A 19,844-nucleotide genomic window follows, 5' to 3' on the forward strand; every position below is an offset into this window, starting at 1 on the left:
TGCTGGAAAACCATTATATAAGCAAGCATAGAACATGAATGAGTATTTTCTGCAATAGAGTACATCTGGCAATGTCTTATGAAAACATACATTTTCTCTTCCAAGACAAAATAAAACATTGCTATTAACTGTCAGAATTCCCGATAAAGGAAAGTTAGCTGAGTATTTTAGACAGTAAAGAAACATTTTAAAGGAATCCCCCAGTGGATACATGTGAGAGAGAGAAATACATTTTATAGCTAATGTTGCTAATTTTAGCTGCCACTGAACTTGTGGTTTATTTTGACTTTCATATCACTAAATTTAGTTTCCATTTTATTATGTCATAGCTCAGCAGTGGAAAAATCTTCTGCAGGTATCCATACTCAAGTTCTAGTTTTGGTGACCACGAATACTTGTGAGTCATCAGTAAACAGCATCACTACCTGGTTCTTCCAGGTGATTTAGGACACTTTGAATAGGGTATGATCTATATTCTCCATATTTATTGGGTCCTTCCAGTAGAGTTGTTAGGCCTGATCTTCCAAAATAAACCCCATATTTACTCTTCTATAGGTTAATATAGCCGTCTCCTAATTCTTTCCTTATTACTGTTTCTATCAGTCTATCTTACAGAAAATTAGATTAGCCATCTTAAAGTACTCAAGAAACATGGAGCTTGTTTTAGAGACTGGTGTAGTATTTGTCTTGCTACTCCTCTGGCATTGGTAATGTTTTCAATAAGAGATTATGCAATAGAGCAAACAGCAGTTTCTAGTTCTTTCAGAACAACTTTTAGGATAGTTTTTAAATTTTTTTTCTTAACATATGTAAAATTTGAGGAGAATGTAATTATTGTTAGAGTGACCTTCACCCAGTACAACACTTACAGGGCCTTGTGTTCTTAGGATGGATTAGCCTTCTGTTGTGAGCTTTTGCTACAAAAAGCAGAGATGGACATGCACATGTGCTGTCTATATGACTACCCACCCATACAATAAACATTGTGCAGATAACTGAATATTCTTGCTTCATTTGAAGTCTCTCAATCTGTTGTAGTCAATACCATCTTAAAAACAGCTTAAAGAGTCAACAAAACTAGAAGTACTGTTTGCAATTACACTGATGCTCTCTGATGTGTCAAAGCCATATTGCTTCTAATTGCAACTCCATTTCACTTCCTCAGAAATCTGTAAAGAAATAAATGTACCTCATTAAAGTCTGAAAAAAGCCCATAAAAACAACACAATGGACATTTACTGAAAGACAATAAATGGACATTTACAGAAACACAAGTGATGCAGTCAGCAAAATATCTTCATCCTGACATTACGACAAAAACGTTGGAAATAAAAGTGACCATATTTATATCCCCAAGAGGGGCAAGTCTGGTGTGTAAACAAGTTTCTGAAATTGAGCCAGGAGAATTCCTGTCACTTCTGCATCTCTAATGATAATAAGCTAATGTTCTTTGCATTTCTGAAGACTTTTCCATTTCAAGATTTAAAAGCAATTACCTGATCTTGATAATGCTTCTATGAGACAAACACACATTATGCCTTTATTAGCAAGGGCGATGGAGGCACACAGTTTTTCATTTGCCATGTAATGAGCTGCTAACCAGAACCACCAGTGAATCATTCACACATTCCCTCTGTTTGTTGCTAATATTGTTTAAACTGACCCTAATGTCATGTATGATGACAAATGCCTACCTGGAACACTGCTGTGATGATCCTATAAGACTTGTGAGAAGGGGAGGAAAAGGTAGAAACAAAAGAAAAACTGAAGAAAATTACCATTATTTTACTAGTTCGCTTCCCTTAAGGGTCACACATAAGAAAAAAATTATACATACAACCTTGAACTAGAAAAACAGACAATTTTAACGGTGAGAGAAGACCAGGTCGTTATCTCATTCACCAGCTAAAAAATTAATGATGGCTCTGAAGCCGTTTCCTCTCAAATCCAGGGCAGCCCATTCCCCTGCGACCTCGGGGATCCGCTCCTGCCGAGCAAAACTGCCCCGCCGAGGCTCAGGCGCTGCCCTCGGCCCCGGGCAGCGGCAACAACCGCGGCGGAGCCCGGCTCCGCGCGGGCTCGCTCGCTAGATGGCGCCATCGGCTGATGCGGGCCCCGGCCCCGGCCCTCCTCTGCCCTGCCCTACCTTGTCCTCCTCTACCATGTTCTCCTCTCCTCTCCTCTGCCCTGACCTACCCTGTACCCTTATACCGTGCTCTCCCCTCCTCTGCCCTGCGCTGCCCTGCCCTCCTCTACCATGCTCTCCTCCTCCTCTGCCCTGCTCTCCTCTACCCTCCCCTCCCTTCTCTTCTATCCTGCCCTCCACTCCTCTACCCTGACCTCCTCTGCCCTTGCTGCTGCTCCCCTGCCCTGCCCTCGATTCCTGTACCCGCCTCAGCGCCATTCCCGGCTCCGTGTCGGACTCGGAGCCCCACGCAGCCCCGCTCCCACAGGCGGCAGGGGAGGCTTGCAGTGCTTGAGGGCGGCGGGGCCGCTGCTGGCGGAGCGGCCCAAGGCGGGTGTGAGGTGCGGGCCCTGCAGCCCCCGCCGGGATAATCCCCGCGTCGGGGAAGGCTGCGGGACTTGGAGCCCGGGGCTTAATGAAAAGGATGGAAGAGGGTTCAGTCTCCCCTGGCTTTGGGGCGCTGTTCCTTTGTGAGTCTTGGCCGCATTGGACGCCAGCCTGGCTACCCAGGCAGAGGGAGAGGATGGCCAAGCCACCGAGTCACCCCAGGGTGGGGTTGGAAGAGAAATCACACAGTCCGGCCCCTGGCACCGAGTGGGGCTGTGAGTATCTCCCAGCCTGGAGACCCCACAAGCCCGCAGTGCCAGCCAGTGTCAGCCCTGGAGGCATGGACCAAACCTGGGTTCTTGCATTGTTCACAAGACATGCTCTCCAATGGTCATTCCTCAGCCCAATAACCAGAGCAATGAGAGGCATCTAGAAGTACTCCAGCATGGGGAGGATCCTTCTTCACTTGCTTTGCAGTTCCAGGAGGGAACAATAAAAGCTTATTTGTGAGCTGGTCTTCGATGAAGCCCTGTCCTCAGTGCATGGGTCATGGAAGATTGGGATGCCAGTGCCAACTTGTCATCTGAATGTCAGTGTGGGAAAAATTTTCTCCATTTTGCAAATACCTGGAATATACCTAGAAATGCCTGGAACCTAACTCAGACAAAGTCCGGAATAATACAAATCATTCAATTTCTCTTTCTATTAAAAAAGGGATCAAGTAATGAAGTTGAACAATTTCCTCTGAATATATAGCAAAGTTGTAAATAAATTACAAAGTTAGGAACAGCTGGGAATTGCAGAAACCCTCTAGTGAGTGGACAAAAGTAATGTTCAGTTAGAAAAAAAAGTCTTGTTTGGTTGTGCTTGAGTGCTAAATTAAAATAAACTGTATCATATGTCAAATTTCAAATACTCTTTCTCAACCATAAAATTTGCAAAATATTCTTAAGTGTTTAACAAAAGTACTGAGATTATTACATGAAGACCTTACATTTAAATATATTTCTAAATGTGTCTTCTAAACTTGTATATGGTAGATGGAAAATTTGGGAAATGGAGTGAGTTTTCTTTTAGAGAATACTACAACTATATGACAAATTAGGTAATAGCAGTTGCCAGTCCACTTTCCTTGATGTAAAAAGAGGTACTGAAAAGCTGTGGTGTAACACTTTGATCTCCTTCTAATGTTTCAGTTTTGAACTTAATACTAAAATCACAGAAGGGAAAGAAAATTAGGGGGAGAAGAGAGGTGCTTGTTAAGAGAATGGTTCCAAGCTGTGCCAGGAAAAGTTCAGACTGGACATGAAAGGAAATAACCTAGATATTGGTGGTAATCATCACTGCCAGTAATTGGAAGCAGTTGGCTGCTAAAAGATATCTTGTATGTATTTTGGACGGTGAAAAGTGAGAAACTGGTGTTCCTTTGAAAATGTTTTAAAAAATAATTGTTGAGACAAAATTTATGAAAATGGCAAGGTTTAGTATAGAGAATAAATTGGGGAGAAGGAGAAGAATGTAGCAATAAGTTAATTTCATAGAATCCTAGAATGGGATGGGTGGTCCATGACTTTCTGGGCAACCTGTTTCAGTGTCTCAGCACACTCACAGTCAAGGATTTCTTCTTAACATCTAATTTAAACCTGTCCTTTTTAAGTTTAAAGTCATTCTCCCTTGTCCTATCACTACATGATCTTGAAAAAAGGCCTTCTCCAGCTCTCTTGTAGCCTCCTGTAGCCAAGGTGCTCTAAGTCTCCCTGGAGCCTTCTCTTCTGCAGGCTGAACAATCCCATCTCTCTTGGCCTGTCTTCACAGCAGAGGTGTTCCAGCCCCTTCATCATTTTGGAGGCCTCCTCTGGACTTGGTTCATCAGGTCCATGCCCTTCCTGTGCCAGTGACCCCAGAGCTGGATGCAGCACTCCAGGTGGGGTCCCACTGGAGAGGAATAGAGGGAGAGAATCACCTCCCCTGCTCTGCTGCTTACACTTCTGCTACAGCCCAGGGCAGGTTTGGCCTTCTGGGTTGCAAGGGCAAATGGCCAGCTCATGTCCAGCTTCTTATCCACCATCCTCAAGTCCTTCTCAGTAGGGCTGCTCTCAGTCTGTTCTCTACCCAGCTGTATCTATGTATTTGTGCAAACAATTTGAAAATTATTTGTTAATACAGTTCAAGTAATGAGCCATTTCTGATCACTTTTTGCCAGTGGAACATGGCATCATTTGAAACCATTAGCTGTGTGATTCAGGAATGTTTCTACATTGCATGAGGACAGCATTGGGTAGAGTGGCTGAGATATACAAATATTAATAAGTAATGATATTTAAATGGTACTTAAAATTTATCTATGACATTATGTACCTATGCCATAAGACTTATCTATGGTATTGTGAACAGAAATGGGGTTTACAGAAATTAAAAATAAATTCTGTACAGATTTAACTGAATTAAAAATTGAACAGCTCTTGGTAAACAGTAATTATCAGCTTAGTGTCGAGATCATGGATAAAGGAGGAAATAGGTGGGAGAAATATAAACAGAATATAGCCAAAGCAGGTACAGTGGTTTTATGGCAGTCAGTGCAGAATAGGAGAGGGAACTTTTAGCAGCAGCACTCTGTGTGGGACTGAGCAGTACTTTTATGCTCAGTTTTTCTACTCTATGTATCAGTGGTGGAGACAGAAGTGGCAGAGCCTTCATTTCTGATGCTCAGCACAACTTAACCTTCCCAAGGGTTCACTGGTGTGAATATATCAGTACCTGCCTGGGGAAACAGTCCAGTGTGCATTAAACACAGAGACTGTATCAAGATTATAAGCAGACTCACTTCACTGATTTTTCACCTGTTCTGGCACTAAGTCAGGAAGTGTTTGTGGAGGTACCAAGGCAGATGCTTGCCTTGGAAGTTTAGTTGTAATTTTGTAGGAGCTTCTGTCTATGTTCTTAACATTTGCTTAAGAAATGCTACCAGCTCAGTCTCTATTCTGAATTAGTATGGAAAATAATATCAACAGAATTTTTTAGTTTGACAGATGCTTTGTTTCCAAAAGTAATGATTTTCAAGTCAGGGGAAAAAAACTCTACAAGGAATTGTTTTGATAGAAGTTTTCTGAATAGCCTGGAGCTATTGATGATGAACATAATCAACGTAAAGCTATTAGTGTGTTTTGTACAAAATTGCATAAGATATCAGTTAAGAAGTGGATTCTGCAGAGCTCATTTACTGTGAGATAATTGTTTTAGGCTTTGTGTCAGAGAGAGTCTAGAGTTCTCTTCAGTCTCGAGACCAGACCAAGTAATTGCACCCTAATGTATCCATCCTTCTGTGCCAACCACAGCGATGACCTTGGGTGAGTAGTGCAGTTAGATATGGCGGCATTTTAGATATCTACATTATGTGAGATGAATTCCATCGCCTTCAGGCTCCTTAGTTAGCTGAGCCTAAGTATGAAAGAGATTATGTTGTCATTGCAAGTGGCAATGATTAAACCAGAGAAAATTGGGCACCGTTTATTTATGAAAATGAGAAGAAAAATCCCATATCACACACATTAGTATGAAACACATCAGTGCTGAGGTGTCTTCTCCACTCTGAATTTGATTTAAACAGCAGCATTCACAATAGGCAATATTTTTCCTCTTCCCAGCACTGAACTGACAGGACAGTGATTTTAAATATACAGGACTTTTTGGAAAGAAAAGAGAAACATGCAAACAATTTACTTGAGCAGAAACACTGGGATTTGGGATTAAGCATGATAAGGCCTAAGAGCCTTCTTTGTTTTGTGGAGTTTAATCAAGTGCAACCCAGCTCTCTTCTGTGTCTGAGCAATGTGTGAGGTGTGTGGGCAATGTCTTACTCATATCCACTGTCAGGTCCAAATGACAAATGCAGAAAAGTCTGTGCTCATATGCATTGATCTCTTCCCCAGTGGCTGTTCAGTTCCTTGAGAGACCATAGGCTGAATGATGTGTCCTTGCTCTGGCACTGCTGTCCCACACTGCAAACAGCAGCTAATGAGCTAATGATGACAGTGGCTGCCAGGTGTGAGCAGATCTGGTCAGGGCTATGGCTCTCAGCTCTGATCCCCAGGTGTGAGCACCACTGCACTGGCTCACTGTGTACTCAGTTTCACTGCTGTTCTCACTACAGTACTCTCTGTCTTTCTGTAGGAGACATTGTGGATCAGGCTCTGGTCTCTCAGTACTTTGCAGGGGGATCAGCAACATGTGATCCTGTCCAGTTTTTGTTCAGTCATGGTGTTCAGTCCAACTATAGAGTAGCTAGACATAAAAATATATACATATCAAAATATTTTCATGTGATAATACATAGAGCTGGTATGCAGAGCAGCCTGACTGTTAAACTCTCCAAGCTTTCTGCATGGTGGTGCCAGGCTTCTTCTCTGAAGGTCCCAGAATTAGCAGGTGCTCCCAGGTGCTGAATTTGGTTGCCAGAAGACTTCTGTCACAAACTCCCAATTTTTATAGTTAACTTACAAATACCTTTAAAAAATCAGTCTTTTTGATTTTATGTTTCCTTCTTTTCTTTTGGGAAAGGTAACTTTAATTTATAAGATTCACTAAGCTGGGCATAAATACAGTAGGACCAGAAGCATGTACTGTTTGCAGACATAGACCAGGAAAAGTTCTTGCCTTACTAACTCATCCAAAGGGCAAGCAGAACCCTGTATTCCCAGATATCTGTAGTACATACCAGGAAACACTTTTATCTCTAGTCACCTCCGTGGGAAGCAGGTGGTGTTTTTCTCATTTGCTGAGTTTTGTGCAAAGCTCTCACAGCTATTTCCTATTTCCTCCTGAAAATGGCAATGACTTTCTTTATTGCAAGGAGTATTACAGGACTTATTATAGTAACTTAAGGGACTGTTATCTCTGAAGGCTGTTATCTCTGGGCTTTACAGTGTTCAAATGACATAAATTGTAAAATAGACTCCTGGTTTACTTAATTTTTAGTTCTATTTTAAATAACTTGTGGATGGGAGATTTGTGTTTGGGTTTTTCTGGTGGTTTGGTTTGGGTTGGTTTGTTTCTAACCAGGTCTTTTATGTATGACATTGCTTGGTTAAGTGAGAAAAGGAAAGCCACATATTCTTCAGTTATCTTTCTGTTTCTGTGATTGGTGAGAGTTCTTTACCAGCTTAACCAAAGGTGTGGAATAATGTGTGTCCATCCAGCAAAGGAGTGCTGGCAAAAATTGAACTCTCAGGAGGAGATGTTACCAGAGGTGACCCATATTTCAAGATAGCCCTTGTTAAAATATCTGAAAGAAGTATTCCTAGAGGAAGGGGGTACTCGCATTAAAAGTAACTATCAATAAAATTTTTAATTATAAGCCTTTATTGCTTGATGTATATCTAGAAGAAATGTAAATAATAGAGGTAATTCAAATGTGTTCTCAAGCTGCTCAGGCGTTGACACAGAAGTCTTGCTGTAGAAACCTATTCCACTTATTCCAGGTATTTTCTTCCCTTGCAGAGATTTTTAGTGCAGCCACATCTTTTTGTCAGCCAGAGACCGTAAGCATGTGGAGTGAGTGAGAAGTTCTGACAGAAGAGCCAAAGGAATCTGTTGCCCAATACATTCATTTGGTAGAAGCTCCTCTGCTCTAGTCCTGCTCCTCCATGTGGCCTTCAGTGTTAGTGCCACATGCCCTCTTGTGGCTTGGGGAAGGGTGTTTCCATTTCTCAGGACGGGTAATGCATGTCTTAAATATGCAGAATAAGGAGCTGCCCCTTGAGGCAATACCTGCTTCTGTGTACAATGGAAGAAAAGCTGAGAAGGGTCTCGGCAGCACCTTGTCAAATGAAATCACAACAAAAAAGAAGGAAAGTATTTTCAAAAAGTATGTCAGTGACTTTATATCCCTGCACCAAAGAATTACAGAAAGCACTATAAGACAGCCATTTGTTATACATGCTGGGATTTTAAAAGGGGCAGCTCTGTGTACTATAAGAATCATTACTGAAATAAAACCCAATGGAAAGATCATCTCCTGTTCTATCTTTAATTTGAACTGCCAAAAATAGAGGTATTTGCCGAATACTAGAATAGTACAAGGCCATAGGAAATGGCATAATTCAAAAATTTAGACTGGAGGTAAAATTAAATGAGCCTCTTCAATTTTTTACAATTTTCTGTCTTTTTTTTTTTTTTTTTGTAAACAAATAGTACTTAATGCACAGTTGCAGGTACCATAACAGTTTTTACATGAATGAAAAGATAGTATCATAAACTATGAAGCTGAAAACCTGAAATGAGCAGTGTTTCATGGGTTGGATTTAATGATCTCAAAGGTCTTTTCCAGCCTAGTTAATTCTGTGATTCTGTGATTCCAATCATAGTCTAGATACCACTGAAGTAACACACAGGGAAAAATAATTTAAAGTAATGAGTAATGATTTCCCGTGTGTGTAAAACGGGAGAATTTTTGCACTAAGCTAAATAAAGTTATTTTCAAATAGTAAATATCTGTCAGACTTTCCCCATAACACTTCTGGAGCCATCTTTTCAGCCATGCCCATTTATGTGAAAAACACATATACACTCCCCAGACTAAACAACTCTGTAACACTTTGGAAGGAATTTTGAAAGATGTGTGTGTATTTGAGAAGAAAGGAGACTATTGCCTGGGTAGGAAAACACAAAGTTGGGGTAAGATTTCACTGATTTATAGCCTGTTTTTTGGTAGTTGGATCACATGGGCATTTGGTCAGACTACATGTCTGAATGTGTGTCTTTTACTTGAATATCCACAGTTGCTTCTGATCCACTCATTCTGGTTGAAATATGTGGCAAGTTTTGTCTTTTCCTCCTCAAGCAGAAATAAATTACACTTCCAGCTCCAGCTATAGAAAGGGCTAGAAGAACGAACAGCCAAATGATGCCAGCAGAAAGTACTTTCTCCATTTTCTCTTCTGTAAGGATATACAATGGAACAAAGGTTAAAAGATTTCAGAATGTAGTAATAAATGAGACTTCTATAACAAGAAAGCAAAAAAAAAAAAAAACGGTATGCATGTAGATTTCCAGTTCAACATGTGCTTTGTTTTGGTTTTTTTTTAATGAATACAAAACAAAATCTATTTAAATCTGATCAAAGCCCAGTATTAAAAAGATAAACATAAAACTAAATCAATATTTACTTCAGTATACCCTCTATATCCTATATTGAGATACAGAGTAAACCTTTATGGACTTTTTATTTTTAAACACTCTCAAAACATACTGTGAAACTATTTAATTATATTCCTGTTTTATTTTAGCATGCTCTTATTATTATACTTAAAAAGAAGTATGCTTACCTGTATTTTCTGTTGACATTTCTTTCCTTTCAGGAGCTTTTGAAAGGAAAAAAAATGCTTTTACCGAATGCTTTTAAAAAAAGGCATTTCAAAGTTCCTGAGTACCAGTGTTTCTGACAATTCCCCCTGAATTCATGTGTTGGTGACAGTCACTCTTCCAGAGGGATGGAACTAAGCATATGTAAAACTCTAGTAGGTTGATTTGGTCTTTCATCCTAAGAGCGTCTGATTTCCTCAGTCATGACACCCAAAACAACATGCAGAGACAGACTTCTGTTATTTCAAAAAGTGTTTTCAAATATGTTTATTTCTGAGAATCTCCCCACAGTATCCTTAGTTTTTTTAAGGTATTTCCTGAACGAGGTCTTGAGTGTTAGCAGTGCATCGTGAGCATTTTACCTGAGCTGAAAAGACTTTCCTATTGTTGTAGCCCCTTCTGTCAGAGACAACTATTCCATGTGGATGTAGCTCCTATGGTAGTTGCTCTTCCTGAACTTAGCAGGTAATACAAAGGTGAACAGAAACATGAAGTGCAACCAAACAAAATGTCCACATTCTGGACTACTTTGATTTAATCTCAGTTGGTAAACTAATTTATGCATTTTCTTATAGATGATAATTTTTCTACCAGGATACTACCAGTATTTTACTAAATATGATTCTACCATACTGTAGATAAAGAATGCCACAAGAATGTTTGCCATGCTATTCCTGTAATTCATCAGATCAGTGGTCAGTAAGGAAAGGAATCACCAATTCCAGCATTTCTACAAGACAGTTTGCATTGCACTCATCAGAATAAGATTTTGTTTGAGAATACATTCAGCTGAAATTAGACAAAGTGTTGCTTTTGAGCTTAGCTTTCACCTAAACTCAGGGGCCTGAAGTATTTATGATGGCTGCACAGTGCTGACGGTAGTTTTAGAGGACATAGGGGAGGTGCAGCCTTCTGAGAAGGCAGTCAGAAACCATGTGGGGCTTGCCAGTATTTAGGCAGCCATTAGAGTCAATTGGTTTTGCACACAGAGTATTTCACATTTCTGTGTTGTACAATGAAAATACATAATTAGACATTAAACTTAACATATTAGAAATGCTACTTACTTTTATTTTTTTTACAGATATATCCTTTTTTGAAAGAACAGAGGTTGGTGTTCCAGGAGCCAGATAATGCACATAATTCTCCACAGTCTTTAAGCCTTTGCTTTGATGGCTCTCCCAATTGCCAGTTGACAAAATCCATTGCAGATTTATCTGTCCATACCCACCGTCCTAATATTAAAAATTAACATGTATGTATAAAATGCATTGATCTAGGCAAATACGAGTTGTAATGGAGAAAACAAAAATTTATAACATGCATAGCCAGTTAAATGTTTCAAACATAATTTTAAGCATATTTACTCATAATTTGAAATAAACTTTGTGTAATTTTTATATAGATAGATGTACTTTCAAGTCTACAAAGTTGATTTCTTTTTAACATAACATGAAATTTTGTTTGATAGGGTAATGGGATGAAAGATATTACCTCTGTCATTTTTCTTTAGCCCTACCCAAAAGTTCAGTGATTTTCCATGGAGTATCCTAATGGTTTCTGACAGAAAGTTTGTTTCACTATAGTCTCCTACTGATACCAAATCAGCACCTGAAAAAATATTAAGGAACACATCACAGTGGGTCATTTTCTTAGAGCTCAAGTCAATAAACACATAAAAGATATGCAAAAGTATATAAAAGACACCAACTCTTGTATTATTCACTAGTCTTATTGTGGGTATTATATCACTGTATGGTATTTTTTTTGAGCATGACTGTTTGTTGTATGGATGCAAATCTGCACAAAGATATGCATTTTCTGAAATTTTCTGGATTTTTTTAGTCTTTTCTATTTTAGAGAAGAACAATTGCTCTCCTGTAATACTTTTTGGACAAGCCTGACCACATCCCAGATTGTGGTGCTAGTAAGCTGAAACAGGTACATGTGATGTAGTCACCACCATGCTTCTTGCCACTACAGCTTTGTCCCTCATTGGTGGCTAGGCAGCAGTTTTGGCAGTGCCTGATGATAACAGGTTAGGTAGGATGTGTCAGCAGATGGAGGTTGCAGTCCAGAAGATGTCCAGAAGTTGATTTATAATTGTCATGTGCCCTGGCATTGGAAATACACAAGGCTGTGTTGAGAGTACAAGGAAATGACCATCTTCCTGGCCTGGCCAGTGGGTAACAGGCAGGCAAAAGTGTAGGAATTTAGAACACAGAGCAGTGTCCAATTGTAACCTTTCATCCTGCTTATTAGTGCAATGTTTACTTTTTGTAGTAATTATGTGATTTAACTTTCTACAAAACCACTCCAGGAATTCTGTTGCTGTACAGCTGTGACAAAATGACTTTACAAAGCTGTTTTTTCTGTTTACTCAGTTATAGGTCAATGTTTTCAGATATATGAGGAAGTGCCTTTGGAAATGTATAGGATGTTTCTTATTCTTACTCACACTGAAATATGTGTTGCATTGCACCCTTTCTCAGAAATGTGGAGCAATGTGTCTTTTCCCTTCCCTGATGAAGGTATTGCTCTTCTTTCCATGGGGGCAGCATGGGGCTGTTCCAGAGCAGGAACTTCATGGCTGGGTGTGTTTTACTGGTCCATGAAATATAAGCATCTCATTTGTTGTCCAGCCACTGAGATCCACTTAATGACCTGTGCCCTGTAACTAACAAACACAACTATCCTATGACTTTGTGTCTCCTAGATTGCACTGCATGTGGCATCCCTTTTGCTTGGGGAAGGGAAAGCCAATGCTGCAGCCTGTGTCTTAGTGGGTCTGTAAAAGTGTTTATTTCCCTATCTAATTTTTTTTTTTGCCATAAAACTAGTAGGAATTTAATATTTTTGAGGTATTTAGGTATTGAGTATATATACTCATATTTCACCTGATATTTGAGATATGAGATGCTGCTGTCTCTGACAAAAGTTACATTTATTGTGCAAAAGCATGCTCGGAAAAGCAACCAAAAAAAGCATTAAATGTGAAGTTTTAAATTAATTTGAGGTTTGCTTAGCAATATTATCCATTATTTTATGTGTTTAATTACATCATCAATCTTTCTAAGACTAAACACTCACCTAGTCGGGCACATTCCTCGTGAGCTTGAGACCAGCTTCTTTTCTTGGAGGCCTCAAAGTAATAGCAGTGTCCAGAGAAAGGTATCCAGGATTTGTGTCCTCTTGATTCAGGGCATTTTCCAGGAAGTTGTGGGGGTTCAGTAGGAGCCGTTACTGATAAGAGATCAGGTAGTTGGAGTCCAGCTATTTTATTTAACTTGTTTTTCCCTTTATGCTAGTATGACAAAACTAATGTTAGGTTTGTAATTTTAGAGGAAATTAGGTCTGTTCTAAGAAGAGCTTGAATATGGTTCTGACTTTCTGTTTGGGACAATATTTTCCTTCATATTTATTTATCAATGTGATTTGACCATATCAAAACCTTATAAAACCTTACAGTAGAAACTGTGATTGTTAATGAAAGTGTTGGTATAACTAAACATAGCTTGCAGGACTTTATTAAACTGCATCCTGCATGCATTCCGTGGTCACTTATATAATAGGAAGATTTTGGATGGGTAGATAAATACAAAATCTGCCAAATTACGTTTTCTTCCTGTAAGTCTTCTACAGTCTGTTGCTTTCCCCTAAGGAATACTTAGCTCTCAAATGAGATTTCCAGAACCATGAAGTGAAAAGAGACATTATATATGAATTTTGAGGTTTTTTGTCGTATTAAAACATCTTAGAACATAATTTGTCATGTAACTTATGATTGAAGATCTTCCATAAAGTTGAAAAATCCAAGAATATAGCTAAAATTTGAGTGTAGCATGTCACTATTTATACTTATTTCCATATAAATTATACAAGATTGTGCTTTCCAAGGGGTTATTTACTTCATCTTTGTGCTCACAGGTGACATGAAGCTGATATATTGTTTTTGACGGGTATTAGTCCTGTCTGTTCTTAGCAAGCTGTAGTGATGGAGATTTTGCTGATCTGTCCAGAATATTTATTAAAGACTTCTGTACTGATAAAATCAGAAGGTTTTCCTTGCTGTATTTAAGTCTGTTACCCCTTTCCCTCTCATATCAGACGCATAGAAAAATTAAATTCCATTCTGTAAGGCTCATTTTTTAATATTTAGTGTTGATAATATGGTTTCTCTTAGTCTTTGGTGTCTTAGTTTTTGTCCAACTCCAATATTTTCTTTAAATCATTGTTTCCCGGTGATCTGGAAACGCAAGTTGACCAAGAAGCTTTTCAAACTTTGGTACCCCAAACTGGATACAGAATTTCCTATAATGCCTAATAAAAACAGATCTTATAGCAAGTGAATTACTTTTCCTACTAGGATGAATAGTTAAAAAAAGTGAATATTCAATCCTTTGGTTGTTAGGATTTTGGTAATTACTATGAATCAACTTTTGGAAAGAATTCATGTCAATATTTAGAACTAGTTAGGTAATCCTGTCTTCCTGTATACTGGTGTATTAACAAAGTATTTTTCCAGTGGCTTATTGCACTATACAGCCTCTAGTCAAGATGCATGTATGGAGTTACTCACCATCTGATTTTTTACAGACAGAGAAGAATTTTTCCTCACAAGAAGCTGTCTTCCAGGTGCCATCAGTGTCTAGGTAGACACATGCTAATGTCTGCTTTGGTTCTCCACTGGCCCACTTGCTGTAAACTAAACTCCACCTGTCAGTCCATTGATACTTGCCATTGGTCTGGAAGTAAAATCTATATGGTAATTTCATGTTTGCTTACAGTGACACAGCTACTATACAGGATCCTCAAGAGGACTCTCACATAACCTGTGTAGACTCATCTGCTTACTAGTGCCTCTTCTTAGCTTGTAAATGCTAACTGACTAAAATGTACACTGTCTGTCATCCACAAATGTGAGTGCCTCCAAAAATATCTAACATTAATTCAGAGCATTTTTTAAGCTTTGGGAAATGGAAGGGAAAAAAAGGGGGGCATGAGAGAAGGCATAAAAAGAGGAGTCAGATAAGATACCTTTTTTATATGACCACCCAAACATCTGCATGGAGAATGGGAGTGTGTGTAGGAGTGCTCTTAAGGAGCTCTGATCACCATTGCTTTTGTTGTAGTTGTCGTGACTGTGATTCATGATGAAGAGTGTAGCCTGTCAAAACACACCTACCATCCAAATGTTCACCCTCTCCTGTCATACAACTGATGTAGACATCTCACCAACAGAAGGGATTATTTTTCCATAATATTCTAACTTCTAATGGAAGCAGTTACGCCAACTGTATTTTCAAATTAAAAAAAATACAGCCATGGTCAATATATACCATATGATATAGCCTCAATATTCCTTTTACTAGTATTTACCCCAGTTTCTGTTCACATCTGTAGCTTGCTATTGCTACCATAAATAAGACCACTCTAGTGAAATGTGTGAGCATAAACACACACATACAAATGGTTCCTTGTCAGGTGACAGGTGTGTGACCTCTGATACCTTGTCACTGATCACTGAGGTACATAAACATATGGCAGGAGGGCAGGATGTACATTGTGCCTGGAATCACTTTTAGATTAAGATCAGCTTAAAATATAGGAAATTTTACAATTTATATCTGAGATACTTTAAATGACTCCAAACAACGCACTGCACTGTTGTATACTGGTTGTACAGGAACATTTCCTTGTGCTAAAGGAAATCTCTACTGTATGAGTCTTATTTGAAGATTTCCAGCGTAAATGGCTGTTACATTGATGTAACTTGCTGTTTTCAGCACTACACTGGCAGAAATCCCAGTGGGCAACAAGATGAGAGCATGAAGTAAAATCAGGTTTTGTCAGCCTGTGTGTATGCAATGCCTTTGTTCTTACCCTGTTGCTGTTAAGACCAATCCACAGAGGCTCTCCATATTCCTTTGCAAGTAGGAGCAACAGTGCCTGGCTATGTGGGTCTAAAATGCTGGCAAGTTCTGAGGCATTGCTATTGCAGTTTTGGTGTGCTTCCTCCCAGTTCATTTTGGAATGGGTGACAGAATAGCTAATCCCACTGGAAGGGGCAAAAGCAAAGTCCTGCGCTGTTGCTGATGATTTAAAAAGTTCAGGATCTGTAGGAAAAAGGAAAAAAAAAAGCCCCATGAGCAGTTAAATCTGGAGTCACATATTTGACTTGAGGAACTGAGTAACATCTTCACATCTTCATTATTTATGAACCTAATATAAAATTACTAATGGAATGGAACATCTTCTTAGCTGCTTATAATTAAATAAAACATCAAAACAACAGTTCTGATAAAAGAAATGTATTTTCAACCTCTGACAATTTTGAATCAGTAAATGCACAGTATTTTACATTGCAGAGGTAAATTTACCCCATCATACAAAAATAACACACCTGTCCTGCCTGCTTTTAAAATACTCTTTGCAGCTTAATGACTATCAGGTGTTTATGGATAATGTTAAACGTACTAGTTTTGATGCCCTACAGATCCTCATGAACATATGTAATTAAAATTGTTTGGGCTTCATCTGTTAAATCGTACTTTTAAAAATAAAATAATTTTCTTTTCCCATATTCTGCTATGTTCTCTAAAAAATATTGCTAAGTAATATTGGGAGGCAAGATGGGCCCTTAGGTTTTACTGATCCTTTACCTAAAAACCAAAACAAAATGAAACAAACTAAAACTAAACTGAAATAAAGTGTGTTAAACAAGAAAATTTGTTTTAATCCTTATGTTATTATTTTCAAGATTAACAGTACAGAACTCACCACTATTCTTCTGGCATATATACCCTCTGTACTTATAACACTCCTCATTGTTCCATTTTCCTGTGTCATCAGCAGGACCTCTCTTCAGAGAAACACAGTCAAACTGTTGGAAGTAAGGAAAAGAATATTCATACCTATTAGAAGTTATAAAACAGAGTACTATAACTGAGTCGTTTCAGGTCTGGGTTTTTGTTTTTGTTTTTTTTTTTGTTCTGGTGTTGTAGGGTGTGTTACAACTCTAGAAATACCTCTCATTCATCGTTCTCTGTCCTTTCTGACCTCCCTTGTGGTGGCCAGTTCCCCTGTTGTACACTGTTCAGCTCAGCCTGCTTGTTCATTTAGGTATTTTCCAGGAGAAGTACTTGAAAGACGTTATTATTTTCAAAAACTTTCTTCCACATTATCTATCCCAACTACTGGGTGACTATCAGCAAGGTTTTGAATAAGAATGAAATAGAGGTTATACTTTGTATTTCACTTGCAAAGACAGCTAGAAATAGTGCTGATTCTTGACAAAATCACCTAGATGACAGTCCTTGGCAGAGCTCTCATCAGCTCTGATTCTTAGAATTTCTCCTTCAGCCACATGAGATCAACTTAAGAAGCTGAAATTTATTACAAGTTTATTACAAGCTGCAATCTCCTCTGATAAGCTGCCATGGAGTAATTGTTGGGCCTTTGAAAAGGATCCTCTGAAGGAGAGAGGATTAGTGTCTTGAAGGTGAAGGAGAAAAACAAGATGTACCTTTGCACATTTTTTTTCCCTGCTTGATATTTGCTAGTGTTATTAGAGCTGCAGTGGAGCTATGGTTTGTGCAGTGCAGTGTCATTTATGTCTTCCTGCATGCCTTGACCAATGGCTACATGGGGAAGAGCAATATGAATTGACTCAGGTGTAGATTAAGCTGGTTGCCCAGATCCCTGACTTCTCTAAAGGTATGGATACAAAAATGGTGGGAGAATGGACAGTGAGTGGAATGATACATTGTGAAGGGTGAGTTTGGAAAGCAAGATATAGAAATAAATAGAAGATAGGCAATGTGGCTGTGCAAATCAGTCTGTATTGGTATGGTTATGTAGAATGCTATTTTATTTACAGCATTTGAGGTTTAGTTTAAGCACTAGCTGTGGAGAGGATTTGATGGACTTAGAAAGTAGTTGACATCTATTGGCCCCTAGTAATTCAATTACAATTTTAAAATGGGAAAAGGTTAAAATGCTTAAACTCTTTCTTCTTGCATCCTCTTCTCCTTCCTTCATAGAAATGAAAGTAATTGTGTGTTGACTTCTAAAATTCTAATGTGGCATTTATAGTCTCTGAAAAATTAACAATTTAATTTGAAAAAGAAAGTAACTTTGCTAACTTTATTCAATATATCCAATCTTTTATTCAATCTGTCCGTTGCTGCAATTTTGCGAAATACTTTGACAACATTACAGCAATGCCATTTTATGCGATGAAATAGCTAGAATACTCAAACAGTGAAAGGTTTTATGTCTAGTCCCAGAGTAAAGATAGATGACCAACCAATGCAGAAGGCTGGGGCAAGATCTGCAGCGAAGTGAGCTGCTTACTGGGGGTGGTATTGCTCCTCAGATTTAGACTTGATGGCAAACACTAAGCAATATTTACCTGTTGCCGATTTTGGCCATCTTCTGGATGCAGACTGTCATACAAAATAGGTTCTACAAGTTTTGGGGAACCTTTAGCCCAGTTTGTATATGAGACAGCACTTCCATCAGACCAAACAAAGTTGAGTTCACTGAGCAGATCATTCAAGCCAATCCAAAGATCATTTGAAGCATCCTTCAAATGGTATGTGAGAAAAGCTAGAATAAAAAGCCAACAGAGGAGAAAATTATTGTGTTACATGATCAGTCAAGACATCAACTCATAAACAAATACTTAACTGTTTTTTTCATTAAAATCTTATAAAAACATTTTAATTATATTTGATCAAAAATTTACCTGATTTCATGATTTCAAGGTTATGCCAAGCCCTTACCCATGAAAAATCTCAAAGAGTCCAAGTATTAGGGAACAATGAAGCAAGATTGGAAAGAGGAAAGAAAAAAAAAACCTCTCTGACCACCATGATATCTAAAGAGTTCACTTATTTCAGCAGTCAGGATGAGCTACTTGACTGATGGAAATATGTACAGCTGCAAATGGAAGCCAGGGAACACAGGCAAGGTAAAAATATGCCTTTCTCTGACATTATACTAAATCAAGTTGTAGAATTTAGGCAGAGGTATAGAAGCACATCCCATTCTATTTCTGGCAAAAACAGACTGTATTCTGGTTTTTTCTCTGTGCCTAAAGCCATAAATGTCAGATCCAGATTTTTAATTTTATCTTAATTCATGCCTATAAATAATGCAAGATACTTTGCATGCAACATGAAGAAGCAATCCTTAGCATGACTAGCATGCCCCAAACAGATTGTTCAGTTCTAAAAACACTTCATGCCATGGCCATATAATTATAATTTGAATACACAAATTACAAAAAGCATATATTTACATACTGACACTTGCCTTCTTTGCAGGAAATGTCCACTGTATACAGAGTAAAGGCTCTCTATTACCTAAAGGGCTGTTGCACTATACCTTGAACTTGTTCATTAGGTATGCTTGCCAAGTCTCCTCCAAGGCTCATGCAAACTCTTCTTCCTCTACCCCAGTTATCATAGCCAGAGCCAAAAAATTTGTAACACTAGGGAAAAATAAGTATAGACTGTTAGAGTGACAGGACAAAGAATTTAGGTATGAATTACACTAGTTTAAGTAAAAACCAGCCTAATTCAGACCCCCAAAATATTTTTTTCAGTTAACTTGGATCTGGAGCCAAATCAAAACCATATACAAGTTTTAAATTTGCTCTCTGTCTTTCTGCAAGGGATTGAGAAAGTCACGACAAAACTCAAATAGCTATTTAGAAACCACAGTAGGAGTCTGATGAGAATCTAATGTTTTAACTAACTCAGAGATTTCTAGAAACCATCCACCACCACAAGACAAAGTTCTAACTGTAGGAAAAGCCCAGCCCAGGTGTGGAGTTGCTGGAACTTTCTGAAAACCCTTTTTGACCTGGTGTCTGTGGTCAGAGTACTCCTGCGTCTATTCAGCCTTCTTCATTATACAGATCTCTCATTAATGGAAGTATGTGACTCATTTCATCAAAACTGTGTAG

General features: G+C 38.6%; 1 protein-coding gene across 1 annotated transcript in view; it reads right to left on the reverse strand.

Annotated features, from left to right (window-relative positions):
- Nucleotides 1-9,247: 9,247 nt before the first annotated feature.
- The window catches only part of LOC115917500 (macrophage mannose receptor 1-like), a 30,327-nt gene continuing 19,730 nt past the window's right edge, over nt 9,248-19,844 (reverse strand). The window contains exons 21-30 of the mRNA XM_030971586.1: nt 19,262-19,367; nt 18,285-18,481; nt 16,652-16,754; nt 15,755-15,987; nt 14,451-14,616; nt 12,962-13,114; nt 11,366-11,482; nt 10,939-11,106; nt 9,835-9,870; nt 9,248-9,447 (exon numbers count right to left, since the gene is read on the reverse strand). Of these exons, the coding sequence (XP_030827446.1) occupies nt 9,248-9,447; nt 9,835-9,870; nt 10,939-11,106; nt 11,366-11,482; nt 12,962-13,114; nt 14,451-14,616; nt 15,755-15,987; nt 16,652-16,754; nt 18,285-18,481; nt 19,262-19,367 (1,479 nt within the window). The remainder of the gene's footprint in view (nt 9,448-9,834; nt 9,871-10,938; nt 11,107-11,365; nt 11,483-12,961; nt 13,115-14,450; nt 14,617-15,754; nt 15,988-16,651; nt 16,755-18,284; nt 18,482-19,261; nt 19,368-19,844) is intronic.

Source organism: Camarhynchus parvulus, chromosome 2 (assembly GCF_901933205.1).
Source record: "Camarhynchus parvulus chromosome 2, STF_HiC, whole genome shotgun sequence".
NCBI classification, from domain to species: Eukaryota; Metazoa; Chordata; class Aves; order Passeriformes; family Thraupidae; genus Camarhynchus; species Camarhynchus parvulus.